This window comes from Beta vulgaris, chromosome 6, assembly GCF_026745355.1.
Source record: "Beta vulgaris subsp. vulgaris cultivar EL10 chromosome 6, EL10.2, whole genome shotgun sequence".
NCBI classification, from domain to species: domain Eukaryota; kingdom Viridiplantae; phylum Streptophyta; class Magnoliopsida; order Caryophyllales; family Amaranthaceae; genus Beta; species Beta vulgaris.
In genome coordinates this window covers 30994741-31013417 of record NC_079207.1, presented here as the reverse complement: position 1 = coordinate 31013417, position 18677 = coordinate 30994741, and the positions used below count along the sequence as shown (strand labels likewise).

Genomic DNA, 18677 nt, shown 5'->3' with positions numbered 1-18677 from the left:
TGCACTCATGTTTTAGTCTTTGTTCCTCATCAAAGTTGTAGATCTCTTCGAGATATTGAATTTAGGCTCAAAAATTTCTTCAATCGGAGTTCGGAGCTAAGAGTTATGCTCTCTGGAAGTTGTAGTTGTTGTTGCCACTCTTCCATTGTTGTTAAGCTTGCTCAGTTTGAAGTTCATTCATAGGTATAAAATTTTGGGTTTTAGTTGTATCTTATTTCATCAATTGTAGTATGATTTACATGTTATTGATTGTTAATGGTTTTCACAAGTAAAGCTGAATTTTTTTATTGAATTGTGAAATCAGTTTTGTTTGCAAAATAGCATCATCTAAGTTAAACTTATCAAACTAGATTTAGTTCTCAAAATCCAAATTAGTTTATGTATATATTACTATTATTCTAATTTGAAGATATAAACAAGATTCTTGTCAACAATTTTATCATGGTATGAACTTCTTAATCAATTTGAGAATTTCAATGTGGAGATTTAGGTGATTGAGCATATTATCTTGGTTATGATATTGGAATAAGATTAAGGAGAGATTGTATCTAAAAGGGCTTATTAGAATAGTTTAGGTTGTTGAGAATTGTTAGTATCATTTAGAAATCATAATTAGCTCATACGGTTTAAGATTGATTATTATCTATTTAAAGAATGGTTGTTGATTATGTTATTGTGTTGGGTGAATTATGTTGGAGTTCGAATTGGAGTTGAAGATCAAGATAACGAGATGACAAGAGTTTTAAATTTAGGATGAGCAGGTGAGAGAGAGATAACGAGAAACGATGTTCGGGAGAGAGGGGGAGTTGTGGGGGTCTGGGCTTTGGGTTTTCATGGGGAGGGTTAGAGAGGCCGAATAGAGATAGAGAATGGCTGGGGGTTTAGGGTTTCCGGTTCGCCGACCAAAAGAACAGGGGAAGGGGTTTAATTTTGTTCATTTAAATGACAAAAGAAAACATATGGGGTTGGGTTATCCAAATCAGGAAACTTGACTTAAAAGAGTTTCAAATTTAGGTAAATATTGTTCAATAAATTTTAAATATTTAGTATCCAAAATATATTTTACAATAACTTCCTAAAATCACATTAATAAATATATTATAAAGACGAGAAATAAAAATTATACTCCAACCAAAATAAAATATAAAAATCCGACACATAATTAACTTCATAGATATAAACTAGATTTTAGTGAATGCTTTTAAAAACGAGTCTGTTACACTTCTAGAGTCTTTTCACTATAATAATAATAATAATAATAATAATAATAATAATAATAATAATAATAATAATAATAATAATAATAATAATAATAATAAAACTAAAAAAGATAATAATAATAATAATAATAATAATAATAATAATAATAATAATAATAATAATAATAGTAATAACAATAACAATAACAATAACAACAACAACAACAATAATAACAATAATAATAATAATAATAATAATAATAATAATAATAATAATAATAATAACAATAACAATAATAATGATGATAATGATAATAATAATAATAATAATAATAATAATAATAATAATAATAATAATAATAAATACTAATAATAATAATAATAATAATAATAATAATAATAATAATAATAATAATAATAATAATAATAATAATAATAATAATAATAATAATAATAATAATAATTGTTGTTGTTCTAGCCTAAAGATCAACGACTCTAAAAAGGACACGTGGCTTCATCTAGCCCCTACATGTGTCCCTTCTTTGTTGGAAGTACAGGGTCCAAAAGGCATGTGGCTAAAAGTACAACCTTCTAAATAAAGAGTTGTACTAGCCAACCTTTTTGGCTTAATTTGTACTTAGGCCTAGCATCTTCAAAAGGAATTAATATAGAGTGGATGATATGTACTCTCCAATCAATGTTTGTCACATGTCATAATTTCATTGCACAGCCAATCAGGTGCTCCCAAATTAGGGTGACCTCTGGGTATAACAATTATTTCAAACACTATAAATAATCCTTGAAATTAGGAGAAAGGTACATGTTTTGGGTAGTGTACTGTTATTCTTCCCTAAACTCTCTCTCTCTCTCTCTCTCTCTCACTATACCTTCTCTCTCTAAAAGTTTTCCAATTCTACTCCTTATCCCTGACTTAAGTTTCGGAGGGGAAAATTTCACCCAAACCTCCAGGGTCGGTCCCTTTTTGTAGGTTCGGAAGCAGAGCTCGGGTTTGGGTTTAGGTCCAGGTGTTGTTGCACAACTCTCTTATTGAAGAACCTAGTAGTGGGGATAGTATCACTTTACAAGTTTAACACTATGTAACATTTGGCGCCGTCTGTGGGAAGACGCAACAATGACTGATTGTCACTCATCTAACATTGCTAGAAACAAGAGTTTTCTACTACAAAAATGGCCAAAGAAACTACCTATAGGAGACCGGTTGAGGTTACTAACCCATTTCTTAAATGTAGGAAACCATTGATTATCTAAAACCAGTCTCTTAAGTTTAGGTATTTGATTGATAAAAAAGTTGTTGTCAAATAGGAGACTACTTCCAAATAAAACCGGTTTCCTTGAATATTTTATTTTTTTAATTCAATTTTTTTTTCAACATTATACAATATTATACGTACATATATATTATTCTTGTGAATATATAGGAGACTACTTCTAAGTTGAACCGGTTTCCTAAAAAAAGTAATTTTAAAATTTAATATCTTTTTAATAATACTCTAGTGTAATATTAATTTTATACATAATTATATTTACTTTTAAAATTATTTATCCTTTTTAATGCAACAAATACCCTAAGAAAAAAAATAACTACCACGTACTCCAGCTTGAAGCCGTGGCATCGATCCCAAAAACCTCCACTCCCAAAATTCAAATTCTCCCCAAAATCCAAAATTTTCCATCACAATTCCACCTAAATTCCCCTCAATTCTCAATTGAAAAACTGAAAATTTGTCTTCCGCAATTTGATCTTTCAATCATAATACGAAACAATCCTCTCTATTCAGAATTTAGTAATTTTTCGATTCAAATTAGTCAGTAAGAAGCGTATATATGATGATGATTGTTTTTCAATTCCGCTAGTTTGTAATCCTGGAATTTGTAATTCAACTTCGTCAATTCTTTTCGCTGTAATCGATCTTGGGGCTTTCACATTGTTCGTCGATTTCAGGTGAATTGACTAACATTAGCTTCGCAATTGTAAAATTCATAAAGTTTTAAGTTTTTAGTAATCATTGGTTTGATCTCTATTGGTTTGTTTAATTTTAGTATTCAGTTTTTGCATAATTTGCATTGTTTATTGCTTTAGTCGATTTTATTAGATTTTCGTTACTTAGATAATTACTTGCAATAAAACCAAAAACAAACCAAAGCAATAAACTGGGTTGCACAATGTTCTCAAGTTTGATTTCGTAGTTCTTCTAATGGATTCGGCTAGTTAAATGAATTTATGTTAGTTGATGGCGTACTTCATATTTCACTTGGAAATTTTGGTAGTCTCAACTTTGGGCTCTAGCGACTCTTTGAGCGACTATTTGTGTGTATAAATCCATTAGCCGAACTTTCTTTGTCAGGATCGGCTATATTAGATAATAATTTTAATATGATGCATATTTGTAACTTGGGAGGACAGTTACTTCATTTGTTAGGATGACTTCTCAATCACAATCATAACTCATAAGGCTCAGGTAGACTCTAAATTTTTCTTTTTTCCAATCACAGTTGCTATCTGTTTTGATTCTTTTGGTGTGTGTAAATATGCTGTATGGTGTTTGCACTATCAAAATTATGCTAGTGTGATACTAAGGTGGGTGGCATTTCAACAGCGAGATTTGTTTGCCAATTGATGTCACAACTTGTGTTTAGATACTGATTTTATTGTATTGAATGTGGTTCTGCTTTCTCTAATTATGGCCTTGCTTTGTTAATTGGTTGACAATAGGTGGGTGTTGTGTATATCTTTCTTGTTTTTTTATGGGTGTGACTTGAAATGTGGCAAATGCTGATAATTTTGTTGATATGGATGCTGGGCTATATCTGCAACCTTTGAAGATTTTATTTTCTGCCATTGACATGACTGATAAACCAGTGCAAAGAGTAGGTCAAATTCTCATTGGTTTTATAGGGTATTTTATTTTGCAAGTTTAATTCATTGTTTTTCCGAGCGAGATTTAATTCTCCATAAAAGGTTCATTTGCATCGCTATATTTTTTTAAGGACAGTAGTTCTCCCTCCGGTTTTTTATTAGGTAACCCACTTTCCTTTTTGGATCGCCATTTATTAGTTACTCCTATTCAAATGAATACCCCTAATACAATCCAGGAGAGGGGAGTACAAAATACATTCCTGATTCAGCCCTTCATATCTTCCTTTGACTGATCTTGCTATGGCATCTGCTAACTTGTTTGCTCCACTCTCCTCGTACTGTAGTCTAGTGACTGAAAGTTGTGCTAGCAACATCTTTCAGTACGTTCATGATCATTTTAGTTAGGTTATTCTTGATTTTTGTGGGGTCTTCAGCACTTGCTAGTTGCTACAACTTTGATTTAATCCAAGGCCAAAATTACATTCTGCCATTTTTTCCTTTTTTAGCCAAGGTAGAGCCATTAGGATGCCTGCAAGTTCAGTTTAAAGGGGTTACCTTCAAACAAAGAGGAGGTGATCCCCTCCCCCCTCTTTCCTAGGTGGTGTCTACAGATTGCTGCGGTGGCGGCTTCTTTAGAGTCATGGGAGAAACTACATTTGTATGCAACTGTGAATTTCACTCTTCCAACTCCCCATTTCTTGACTTCCTAAGTGCATGTGTCTTTGCATTAAATTTCCCCATCAGTATGTGTGTCGAATGTTGTTCATTGCCTTATTGATGAGGCTTAGTATGAATTTAGGCTTTGTAACCTGATTCTGTCTTGTAACTTGATATAGATAAGGTATGATGTATAACCTTAGCTTGCTATCTTCAGACCCGTTAGATGTTGGACTCGTCTCTGGTAGTTGGCCGATTGGAACTGGTCATGTGCTTTTACAATTTTGGATGAAGTACTATACTAACGGTGGATATATGTTCACTTAAAATTTTTCGTGCAAAACATTAATTGTTGAGATCGCACAGCATAGTTTTAGCAGAGTTCCTAAATGGCTCTTGCTACTTGCTTGCTATCAGATTCTCTCTAGTCTCCTTCATTCTTTGTCGCGGAATTTTACTTGTTCTGTCTTGTTTAATCTTATGTAGAATTTTGATGCTAGATTCATTAATGAGTTACCTGTCATTTGAGGAGCTTAATTGATGAACTCTTTGTACTAAATTTTCACTTTACAGAGTGCAGTGAGCAGAATTACATATAATACAGAGAATGAAGAACAAAGCACTCAACTGATGAACTCTTTGGATTAGTTGATACTTTATATTAATCTTGAATTATTTATTTATCTTTTGAGTTTGCATAATCTGTGACTTTGTCGTGATTTTCGGTTACAGAGGCGCTTCGGGAAAGTAAGAGAGAGATGGCAAATGCCACCCGAGGTATAATTTTTTTTATGTGCTGTAATACTGTTGATAGTAATTTCTTGTAAATTTAGTGACTTTGACGATTATGCTTGATTTAAGGTAGCTTATGACCACATTGATTTTGGGAAATTATGATTATTGTCACTTTATGAGGGTTGTGATTATAAATGGGTTGCTTTCAAAATAAGAATTTTGTTGAACACAATTTTATAGATGATTGAAGAAATTTCTGCCTATTTAGTTTCTGAATTATTCTGAAACTTAGAGGGTAGTTCTACGTAAGTTTGATTATTCTTAAATCTTGACTCTAGAATTCACTTTTGTGCTATTGGCTATAATTTGATTATCGTGATTGCTACTATTTTGATGTGATCTATGCTAATTTGTATGATATGCTTGCTATAATTTTCAGATATCGAAAAGGAAATTTCGTCGTTGCAAGTGGAAGTATGTCAAATAGTCATTGGTTCTATACAAGTATCCACTGATAAGAAATTGCAGTGAAGTCTTAGCTATGTTTTATGTTATGTTTCCCCTTGCTTGTTTGATTTTACAATTGATGAGATCACCATTTCTTCATAGTTGGTGAACTGCCATCCTTCTGAATCGAGGTTTCCGAAATTTGTCAGTAAAGGATACCTAAGATGTTGCTTATCTGTTTAACTTAATTTACATCTCCAAATTCCAAATTCTATCTTTCTTTTTTCTTTTGCTTGCTGTTGCTGCTTCAGGGCTTTAATGAATTGCACTTAGCTTTCTTTTTTTTTTCCTTGAACTACTATAATGCTTTCTCCTACTTAATGTTCTGTCCCCTTTCTTAGATCTTGGAGTGTTTTGCCTTAAGTAATATATCTATAAATATACTATATGTAATGACACATTTGAATTGAAATAGTTATGCCAGTTGTTGATTTATCTGAACTTTTTCATGACAATGTCCTCGTCAAGCTTTGGGCTCCAAGGATTGTGGCTATTATGTTTGCCGTTACATGATTGAAACTATCGCAAGTAGACGACAATTAATTCTTGATAAGGTAACTTCGTCACTCCTTAACATCTAATAATTTTTTGGGATTGAAAATATTTGTGAGGAACGATGAGAATGTTATTGCTGCTCATACTAATGAAATACATATTTATACTAATTTTAATTATAATTATCTGAAATTATTTTGTAGTACTTTCCCGGGATTCCTAGCACTTATTCCCAAGAGATGATTGACGAGTTAAGAGATATGTGGGTGGATTATTTAAACAATCAAACACAAGACGATGGAGATTGAAGACGACGGTCAAGTTTGAATTGTACATATTATTTAATTATTTTAGAATTCTAGTTTTAGTAGCTAGCATTAGATTATAGAAATTTTACTTTAAGACATTATTAGAAGAAATTGATGTTTTGAATAAAATTGATTTTGAATATAAATTAAATGTAGCAAATATTTTTTTTGACATGATGAATAAAGCAAGCAAGAATTTATATTTAATAATACTGTTGTGGCTATTTATAAATTGTTATACAAACCTGACAAACAAATAAGAGACTGGTTTTACCTGTCAACTGGTCTCCTAAATAAACAAGGAAACCAGGCATTATAACCGGTCTCTTAGCCTAGGACACCTGTGAGATGGAGATGTGTTATAGTCCGGTTTCCTAGGCCATTTTCAACCGGTTTCCTAGGCCTTTTTTGTAGTATAGCGATATAATAATTTGATATTCAAGTGAAAGATACGGTGGACGTTGAAAGGCCACCGAGACGAAGAGATAGGCCCCACACTAATACAAAAAAGGGCAAAGATAACACCTCTAAATCAACTCTTATTTTATCAATTGTTATGTAAAGTATAAATTTAACATTTTAACAAAAGAACTGTTATCTTAGCTTGTATTGATAATATTTCACTTAACACTTATCTTAATGAGTGTTATCTTTGCTATGAAATTAATTTATGGTATTTTATTTTATTCTTTTATGGCAAATCTCAAAACAGAAACCCCGCCCATTTTTTCTTTTTGACGGTTAGATGAAAAACTCATACCTTCAATTTCTTTCTCGTCTTCTAAACCCATAAATCACTAAACCTCATTTCACTCTCTCTCCTCCCCGTGAAGAAACCGCAAAGAGAAAACCCCAAATCCCTAATCTCTCTATCTGGTCCCCTGCAATCTGCCTCGCCGGAATTCAGTTCTATCCTCGCCGGTGATGCGCGTTTTCTTGGCGCTGTTGTTGTCGGAGTTGTTATCGCTGTCGCAACTTTCCTCCCCCGCTTGCGTCCCCTATCTCTCCTCTCGTTGCTGCTGCCGCTGTGCGCTGCCGTGGCTCTGGTTTTTACCGCCGTTGTTGCTGCGCCTTTGCTGGTGGTGGTGCCGTCGTTCACACAATTGAAGTTTTCGATTTTGGAATTCGATTTTTGGTGGTTCCCGCAAATTCTAATTCCAATTTTGGTGGTTCGAATTATTTTGGTGGTTCGCGCAGATTCTAATTCCAGTTCACTTTGGAATTCGATTTTTGGTTCAGTTATTCAAATTAATGTCAGTTTTTACGTTAGCATCTTGATGAAATAGCAAATTTAAGTTTTCGGCGATTTTTCCAGCTCGAATTCAATACTTGCTGTTAGATTGATCTACAATCTTTACTTCAAATTGTGATATGTTGCGTGGAATTGCATTTTTGAAATTGAATTATTTTAGAAGCTTCAATTGATTTTTTTTGAATCTAAGATTGATTATAAATGGAGTCTAGAATGGATCATTGTGAGATCATGGAGCAGATTGGTTGAGGTGCATTCTGAGCCGCCATTCTTGTCAATCTCAAGCAAGAGAAGAAAAAGTTTGACTCTCTTTTAGTTTTTTTTTTTTAAAAAAATTTATAAATATTAAAGTTTTATTGCTTGATTGAGCTCAATTTTGAGTTTCTGCAGACATGTGCTAAAGAAGATTAGGCTTGCTCGACAAACTGAGCGATGTCGTCGATCCGCTCATCAAGAGGTAGATAATCAAATTGTGTTTATATTGTTGATTTCAATTGTTGAATTATGTCTCGAATTTTTATTATTTTTTCTAATTTTTTAAGTGATTACATATTGTAGATGTCATTGATTGCACGTATTCAACATCCTTACATTGTTGAAATTAAAGAAGCTTGGGTTGAGAAGGTAGGTTAAGGTTAAGAGTGTTAATTTACAATATATATGATCATTTTGTGGTGATGAATGTATCGTTTTCAATGTTGATTTAGAAAATACTTGGATGATTTAGAGTATGATTTGATAAATGCAGGGCTGCTATGTTTGCATTGTTACTGGTTACTGTGAAGGTGGAGACATGTGAGTATATAGAATTGCAGTTTGGCATTAGTTTTGTGCTTTATGAAAGTTATGGTTTTCTATGGGGTATATGACGAATTCTGGTTCTTTCATTTAGGGAATGTCAATTGAGTCAATTAGTAGTGTAAGTACTAGACATTAGTTATCATTTAGAGGTCATGGATGTTTGAAAAGTTTGTGTTTTAGCATTAAACTCACTGTTTTTGACAGACTGCCGACATGGCATGTATCACTATGATTAAAATGGAAAACATATCATGTAAATCATGTCTTTCGTAGCTTTGTATCTTCAGCTTATTTGATGGAGAATATCAAAAGGCAGATGGTAGTTTTACAAAAGCTGATTTTGCGTTAGTCATATTATTAATTGCATGATTCAGGATCCTTCATTTCTGCAATTCTTGTTGGACTTTACTTTTAAGTTATAGTTTCAGCGTTCTAGCAACCTTTGTCTAAAATAAGTTCACTATTGCATGCAATTGAGCTATTTAGAGATGCTATCTGCTAAACTATAACATTTACCTACCATCTTCGTAGGTTTAGGATAGTAGCCCACTGTCTGTTGTAGCAAATTTCTTATTTTTGAACTCCTCAGAGGATATTATGCTTTTCTGTGAACAGATGGCCAATGTCGATTATTTATCCCTCCACTTTTTATGTGATTCAAATTGATTTTGAATGGGGCAGGGTTTTTATTATTAACATGACCATTTGCAGGTAGAAAAGATGAAAGGGATTGCAAAACAGAAGGCTAAAGAGGACAGGAAGAAATTGGAAGCTGAGGTGAGAATTTGCATGTTTAGAAGCATTATAGTCATATTAATTCATCTAAACTTATATAGTTGCTATCCCATCACATGCCACTCACTGTTTAGAACAATCCTCCTCTCTGAAATACGTACAATGCATAATTGTTTTATGAATACTTATTATGTAATTATCTTTATTGCAGTACTATCACGGTATTGGTCGAACCTATTCTCAAGAGAAAATTGATGAACTCAAGTGGATTACATATGTCGGAGATCAACAAGAAGCACAAATGATGAATGAATACTAACTTCCCGCCTATTTTTTTTTTTTTTTTACCTTAATCCATCTTTGGACGTAAATTATATTTTTTTATTTGGATATTAATATCATGTGGATGTGGCTAGTCTAGATTTGATTGTTTATGATTGATTAATATTGATATGTATATATAGTAGTTTTTGGAAGTTTAGAATTATGAATATTGGTTGAATTATTTTGTGAAATAAAAATTTTTGAGATTCAATTTGTTGGTTGTAAGATTTTATGGGTTGAGTATTATACAACAGATATGGTACGAAATTGTTGAGCCGCTGTAATTAACGCCTGCTCACAGGTGAGAATCTGATAATTAAAAAACAAATATATCATAGATAACAGCTATAAGTAATATATGTTATATATATTATGGGAAAACATAACAGTTATTCAAGATAAGTGTTAAATTTTTCTTCTTTCAATTTTTCATATAAATAGTAAACATAACACTTATTTACAAAATGTGTTATCTAGCGGTATAACGTATATTATAAATGACTGTTATGTTTTTCCTGGTAAACATAACACTTTTGTCAGGTGTTATGTTAACTTTACATTACATTGACTTGGATAACACCTCAAAACTGTTATGTAAAGCCTTATTTAACAGTTATCTTTGCCCTTTTTTGTAGTAGTGCCATACCGTTGTCAACCTCTCTGGACGAAGCAGGGAGCCCATCATTCAAGAAAACCTTGAGCGTCCGGTGACAGCTACCCATCTGGAAAACGTCTTGAATGATTTTCAGACTAGGATGGCTGTTGTCGTGGAAGAGTAAATTAAGAGTAACATGCTGTTTTTCCAAGTCAATCCAGACCCAGCTGATGTAAATACCCCGAAGGGATATTCCCAGAAGGGCAGGCCAAAGACAAGCAGGCTTCCTCGGCAAGAAATGTCTTGACAGGTATAAAAAGAAAAGCAGCCGACGGCTAGTGAGAAGCGAAGGAAAATGGACTAGAATTGGTGGTCCGACCAGGGGACAATTTACCTCCTAGTGGTTATAAAATGGGGGCAGACGCTAGGGAGTATCTAGAGGCAAAGAAGGCACGCAGCTAAGCCCCGTGCTCGTTTAGGGGGGGGGGGGTTATCTCCACAACACTCAGCATTAGGGTCCACCGTCTACACGAGAGATCCTCAATTAAGGCTGCCATCCAAAACTGCAGGAAGAAGTCTAGGACAATCTGTTGTCCAGCCAAGATAAGAGAAAACAGTATTACAACCTATGGTGTATAGGCGTCCAGGCCTAGCCAACACCTCTTATAACCCTGTGCTAAGGGAATATCGTCGGGAGCACATACGGATCGAGGGACCCTCGGGGGCACTCAAGATTAACTGACTGACTCCATTCTCTACTAGAATCATGGAGTCTCCTTCGTTCCCAAAGGTCAAGCTACCCACGATAGAACCCTTTGACGGAATTAGTGATCCAAATGATAACATGTCCGCGTACAAGCATCAAATGTATGTTCAGGCAGTCGATGATGCTACTTGGTGTAAGAATTTAACAGCTACTTTGAAAAGGGGTATCGTAAAAGTGGTTCAATAATATTCCTCCTAACTCAGTGAATAACTTCACGGAGCTTAGCAATCTGTTCACTAGCCATTTTGTAGCAAATCGACAGGAACAAAAAACTAGCATGCATTTGAGGAAGGTCATCCAAGGACCAAAGGAGGCTTTAAGAATTTTTGTCTAGAGATTTAATCTAGAGGCATTGCAGATTCAGGATCTGAATGCAGGAGTGGCCTTTTACGCCTTTATCAGGGGTTTGAGGCCAGGAAGTTTCAAGTTTGATCTAGGAAAGAAAATGATAACTATTATAGCTGAAGCCCTTCGGGAGGCTGAAGCGTTCATCCACGCAACAGAAGTATGTGTAGAGGCAAAACACCTAGAAGCAAAAATGGCTGAAGAAGTCGTTCAGCCAAATAAGAATAACCCTAAGAAAGCTGAAACTTGGGAATGGACTTTTATGACGAGCTCGTCTAGGACAAGTAAAACAAGTGAACCAGCAGCATCGGTGGAACCTTAGAATTCAGTAAAGATTAATACTCCATTCTTATGGAGATAAAATATCAACATGAATTAAAGGCGCTAGCTGAAATGAAAACACCCTATAGGAGTAGGGACAAGAGAAAATATTGCCACTTTCATAAAGATTGTGGCCATGAAACAAATGAATGTAAACATTTGATGAGAGCTCTGGATGATTTGGCTCGCAAATGGAAGATGAATGCATACTTGCTTCAAGGCGGAAGAAAGTTTCAGAAAAGAGATGACCGTCAAAGCAAGAAAAAAGAAAGTGAAAGTACTGACGAAGATGTGGTACTTGTCATATCGGGAGGTTTTGCAGCTGGAGGTCCAACCAACCGGCGACATAAAAATTACCTAAGGGAACTCAGCCAGATCATGCTTACCAATCAAGTAGAGTCTTACCCTTTTCCTAAGGTAGTCATCAGTGAGCTAGATCGTGGGAAATTGAGAACCCCTCATGACGATCTGCTGGTTGTGGAGATTAAAATTTCCAATTTAAGGGTAAAAAAAATCTTAATTGGTACCGCGAGTTCGACAGATATCATAAGTGTGGACTGTTAGTCAAGGCTGAAGTTCAACGAGGGCGATTTAGTCCTAGTTCATCATCCCATAATTGGGTTTGGAGGAGGAGTAATCATCCCTATGGGAACTGTTACCTTGCCCATCAGGGTAGGAGTCAATGAAGCATCCAGAACGTTATTCGTTAAGTTCTTGGCAGTTCGAGATTTGACACCCTACAATGTCATTCTTGGACGACCCACCTTGAACCACATCAAAGCAGCGATTGTTACTCATCTAATGCTAATGAAATTTGAGTGTGATGGGGGAGAATTGGATCTCTATATGGAGATTATCAAGCAACTAGAGAATGCTACCTCACTACACTAAATTAAAACCTTCATCATGGAAGGGAGAAAAATCAAAACAGCCAAAGACAGCAGATAACGAGGCGACCGAGTTTGAGGTAGATGCGCTAAGGACGGTAGTAGAAAGACCTCAGATGAAGGTCCCTCCAATGAGATAACCGTCCAGCCTCTTGCCGAGTAAGAAGAGGAAGTGCATGGCCATCAAGGAAGAAAAAGCTTCGTCAGAAGAAGTGATGGCCATCATGGGAATTGTGCTGGAATGTTCAAAGCCAGTAGAAATGCCTATGGAGATTTGCTTGGATGATAGATGTCCAGAAAGGACGCTGAAAGTTAGGTCTGTTCTAGATCCAAAGATAAAGGATGAGTTAATCAAGTTGTTGAAAGAATTTGAGGATGTTTTTGCATATATAGTAGAAGAAATGTCGGGGATTGATCCTAAGGTCACCGTTCATAAAGTGAACATAGATCCAAATAAAAAACCCATTCGTCAGAAGAAAAGACACTTATGTCCGGCCAGGAATCAAGCCGTCAATCGAGAAGTGCAGAAGTTGTTGAAGTCCAAGTTCATTCGGGAGACTTATTACCCGGAATGGATAGAAGATGTGGTTATGGTGGTACTTGGAGAATGTGTGTAGACTATACTGATCTAAATAAAGCATGTCCTAAAGACAGCTTCCCCTTGCCAAAGATAGATCGGTTAGTCGATTCTACGATTGGACATGCATTGTTAAGTTTAATGATGCCAAATCCAGTTTCCATCAAATCTGGATGTGGCCAGAAGATCAAGAAAAAACTTCGTTCATAACGGAGAAGGGTCTCTATGGTTGGTTGAAGATGTCATTCGGCCTCCGGTAGGGAGTAACACGGAAGGCTAAATTGACGACATGATCGTCAAGAGCCGAGAAGAGCTGCGTCATATTGATGATCTTCGACAAACCATTGAAACTCTTCGAAAATACAAGCTGAAATTGAATCCTTTGAAGTGTGTATTCGGAGTGGTCGCAGGAAAATTCTTGGGTTGTATGGTCGACCAAAGAGTGATTGAAGCAAATCCTGAAAGTATTCAGGGAATACTAAGCATGACATCCCCATCCAAGGTTAAGGAAGTACAACATCTCTTAGCAGCCCTAGGACGATTTCTTTCTTAATCAGGGGGACAAATGTCATCACTTCTTCTCAACAATCAAGAAAAAGACAAAATTTGAGTGGACGGAAGAGGCGGAGCAAGCTCTTAAGCAAGTAAAAGACCATCTCCGATAGCTGCCTCGATTGGTCAGTCCGGCCGAGAGGGAGAAACTATTCGTATATTTGGCCGTCTCACCTCAAGCAGTGAGCGCAGTTCTTCTGGTTGAGAGGGAAACGGTGCAGGTCCCCGTCTACTTTGTATGTCATGTATTGAAGGATGAGGAATGCATATACTCATTAGTGGAGAAGTTCGGCCTGACACTCCTCATGGCCAGTAGAAAATTGAGGCCATATATTCAGGCTAACAATATACTTGTTTATACTGACCAGCCCTTAAAACAAGTTTTGCAAAGGATGGATGCCTCTGGACGAATGCTCAATGGGTAGTAGAGCTGAACATGTTTGATTAAGCATTTGAACCCAAAAAAGCGATCAAAGGGTAAGCGTTAACGGATTTCATCGTAGAGCTTACTCGGCCTATGGTAGAACCCGTCCAAGATCCAGCTGGGGGCAGAAGGCATTGGACGCTTATGGTAGATGGATCTTCCACCATCAATGATTGTGGGGTTGGGATAATTTTCCAATCACCAGAAGGGGACAAGTTTAAGTATGCTCTCAGATTGAAATTACAAGCATCAAATAAAGAAGCGGAATATGAAGCACTCCTAGCAGGCATTAGAATGTGCAAGGCCAAGTCAGATTCTTTGCTAGTCATCAGTCAAGTAAATGGAAATTTTGAGTGTAAGGAAGTCTCCATGAGTAAATATATGCAGCTAATTCAAAAATAAGTCAAAACTTTGAAGCGGTTTGTGCTCGATCAGGTTCCAAGATCTGAGAACGATCAGGTCGATGCTCTTTCAAAATTGGCCAGTTCGGCCGAGAGAGATGTGCCACGAACTCTTGGGAAGTAAAACCAACAAAAAGCATTGATCAAGAGCAAGTCTTATTTCTCAGTCGGGGGAACGTCTGGATGGATCTTATCATTGAATTCAAGAAAACAGGCCGCCTGCCGTCAGATTCATTGGAAGCCAAGTATGTCAAGGCAAGGGACAAGTGGTTTGAGCTCTGGGATGAAACCCTGTACAAAAAAGCGTTTAACCGTCCTCTCCTCAAGTGTATTACCAGGGAGGATAAACTGGATGTTTTTAAAGAATTGCATGAAGGTGTTTGTGCCTCTCACATTGGGGGAAGAGCATTGGGTGAAAAGGCGTTATGGATTGGGTATTATTAGCCCACCTTAAAGGAAGACGCCCTAATTTATGCCAAAAAATGCGACAGCTGTCAGCGGCATGGTAACATGCACCAAAAGCCGTCCAACTATCTGACCGCAATCCTGTTCCCACTTCCCTTTGCCAAATAGGGCATGGACATTCTGGGGCAGTTTCGTTTGGCTGCCGACCAGAAAAAGTTTGTGTTAGTAGCAGTTGACTACTTCACTAAATGGGTTGAAGCTGAGGCAATGAGAGGGATCACCACTAATGATGTAAAGGGGTTTATATTGAAGAACATCATAACAAGATTTTGCATGCCCCAGTCTATTGTTTTTGATAATGTGCCACAATTTGAGACGCCAAAACTTAAGGATTGGTTCGTTGAGCGAGAAATCAAGGCCCACCTTGTGATCGTTGCTCATCCTCAGGCAAACGGGCAAGTAGAGGCATTTAACAAGATCCTCTCAAGTGGCATAAAAAAGAAGCTAGACAATGCGAAAGGCTTATAGGTAGAAGAATTGCAGTTGGTTCTTTGGTCTATCAGAACTACAGCCAAGAACTCAACTGGGGAGACCCCATTCATGCTCGTCTATGGTTCCGAGGCTTTCCTGCCCATTAAGATAGAAGAACACACCCTGAGAGTCATGTTATATTTAGAGGAATCCAACTAGGCTGCCCTTCGCACGACCTTGGACCAGGTTTTAAAAGTCAAGGGCAATGCTCTGTTAAGGATGCAGTTGTATAAGCTCCTAATGGCTCGAGAGTTTAACAAAAGAGTGGCCAAACGACCACTAAAGGTGGGGGACCTTGTTCTAAGGAAAATGGAAGCGGTCGACCGAGCCAAAGAGATGGGCAAATTCACGCTAAACTGGGAAGTAGCTTACAAGACCATCTAGGAAGTCCAAAGCGGCACCTTCCGTCTTGAAACTATGGTTGGTCGTCCAATTCCTCGGACTTGGAACTCAGATACTATGAAAAATACAATGTCTGGTGTAATTAAAGTGGAAGCTTCTTGCACTCTACCAAAAGTGCTAAAACACATAAATGAATAAAGTAGATATGTATGCATGTATCTTGGCTCTTGGTCAAGCGAAATTAATATAATACAATTCTACTTTCGCTCTATGATTGTGTCTTTACTTGTTATGTCTTAGCAATTAATAAGGGGCATCTTACCACCGGCCAAAACAGTGGTCTAAAATAAAATAATAAGTAACAAAGTAAAGAAATATATACGTTCACCAAACAAAGAGCAATATTAGGACAATCTCCTTGGCAAATGATGCTTCTATTAGGAGATCGGCCAAACATGTTTTAGACCTCTAATGTTTGTGACATGACAGACGGTTCTCAGCTGATGAACTCTAAAATGTAAACATCAATCTCCTAAAATAAAACGGCCAGAATTAAGAAATCTTAGTAAAGGGATCTTACTTTCCATTGAATGGCCACTCAAGTAATAACCACCTTAGTAAAGGAATAAGTTATTACAAAGAAAAGCAGGACGGTTTACTTATATCCTGAATGCTTTATCTTGCACAAAAAAAATGTCACTATTAGGCGTGGCCGTTCTCCTTCTCGGAACAAAGAGAATTCATCTAGATTTTACTTCGTCCAATAAAGGGTGCGAATAAGCTAGGACATAGTGATTATTCTCAGACGAACAATACCAGCACTTGTACAAATTTTAGAAAAAAAGGACCGGACAGGAGGGGATCCATCCATAATAACGTCTGAAATTCTATTTTAAGTGAATCGTTTCTTCACTTAAGGACGAGTAACTTTGGTACTTGTGTTTTCAATTGTCCATGTTAGAGAATTGTCCAGGTTGGAAAACGTCCAAACTTCTGTCTTTTTATCAAAGACGAGTAACTTTGGTACTTAACTAAATCTTGGATTTAGCTCGGCCATGTTTATTCAGAACTGGGCAAGGTAGTGTGATACTTTATCAGAAATTTTTTCAAGCAGAGACAATGTTTGGAAAATTGATTCTAATACAAAATCCAAGAAGGATTACAACCTAATAGATTACAAAAAAGAGAAAAAGAAACTAAGTACAAAAAGGCATCCAGCCAAGATACAACAACAATGGGTCTCAAGGCTAAGTGTTCTATTCAGGGGGGAGGTTGGTGTCGTCATCCTGAGTCTCTGGATCGGCCGCCTCCTCTTCTTCGTCGTCCAAAGACTCTTGAAAAACTAGAGGCTCTTCGCCGGCCACCGTGGCTCTGTGAAGGTTTTCTTGGAATTCTAGACGACGTTCGGATCAAGGAACGTCATCAGCCTCGGCCAGCATTTTGAATACCTACACAGCCCAGGACTTAGAGGTTTCAATTACCTTAGTCAGGGCCTCTTTGGCAGAACCGTCCGAAGACTCTTGAAAAACTAGAGGCTCTTTGCCGGCCACCGCGGCTCTTCAAGGCTTTCTTGGAATTCCAGACGACGTTTGAATCGAGGAACGTCGTCAGCCTCGGCCAGCATTTCGAATGCCTTCACAACCTAGGACTTAGAGGTTTCAATGACCTCACTTAGGGCCTCTTTAGCAGAGTCGTCCGGAGACTCTTGAAAAACTAGAGGCTCTTCGCTGGCCACTGTGGCTCTTAAAGGCTTTCTTGGAATTCTAGACGACGTTCGAATCGAGGAACGTCGTCAGCCTCGTCCAGCATTTCGAATGCCTTCACAGCCTAAGACTTAGAGGATTCAATGACCTCACTCAAGGCCTCTTTGGAATAGTCGAAGGCTTCAGCCGCGTCCCTCTTCAGCTGATGGTTCTTCGCCCTTAGTAGGCAATTTTCCCTCCTAAGCTGAACCATCGTAAAAACAGTGTCCCTGTCTGTCGTCAAAGCTAACTTCAATGATCTTTCTCATTCAGGAGCTCAGTTAGCCGAATGTTAGCCGAATGGGATACTTCTTGTTGGTCGACTCCATCTCAGCTAAGTGCCTCCCAGGCCTCCCTAGACTGGCGATGCAGGATTTCCTACTCAGCTATGTCGTGCATCGCCTTGTCCCTTGCCATTGTTGCATCTCGAACAAGCTGCTTATTCTACTTTCAGAACAATATTTCCCAGTCTTTTATTATTGTGCTACGAGCAAAGAGCTGAGGAAGAAAAGGATGATTAAAATGTCAAAGATGATCATAAATGAGGCAGATTATTTCACAAGTAAAAGAGAAGAACGACAAGGAAATATTTGTCATACCTCAGTAGCAAATTGTAACATGTAGCCTACATGCCCAGATGAAGCGCCTCTCAAGCCTTTGATATAATGCTCGGGAAAGCATTTGGAGAGCTCCTGGCAAAACTTCTCACGATCAACCGAAGTCATCCTGGCAAAAGCGGCTGAGGATTCGTCGTCCGATGAAATCAGTGAAGCGTCAGGAGCTGCTTCAGCTGCTCCTTTTCCTTTATATGAAAGAGGAGAGTTGTCAGTATTTCGGACGGGTATGACCACTGCTAATCTCTTGGACGAACACATTGGAGGTCCCCACAGACGTTGGG

The 18677-nt window shown here is 37.1% G+C and overlaps 1 protein-coding gene and 1 long non-coding RNA gene across 2 annotated transcripts; both read left to right on the top strand.

Moving 5' to 3' along the window:
• The first annotated feature begins 2802 nt into the window (after positions 1-2802).
• LOC125499052 (uncharacterized) lies at positions 2803-6989 on the top strand. Its single transcript, XR_008969976.1, has 2 exons — positions 2803-3162; positions 6675-6989. It is a non-coding gene; the product is annotated as an uncharacterized LOC125499052 (long non-coding RNA).
• Positions 6990-11990: 5001 nt separating this feature from the next.
• LOC125498741 (uncharacterized) lies at positions 11991-12482 on the top strand. Its single transcript, XM_048647009.1, has one exon. It carries the CDS (start codon positions 11991-11993, stop codon positions 12480-12482), a length of 492 nt encoding a protein of 163 aa, XP_048502966.1.
• The last annotated feature ends 6195 nt before the right edge of the window (positions 12483-18677 follow it).

Coding starts and splice junctions, on each gene's coding strand:
- LOC125498741 (XM_048647009.1), top strand. CDS start 11,991: ATGAAAACACCCTATAGGAGTAGGGACAAGAGAAAATATTGCCACTTT.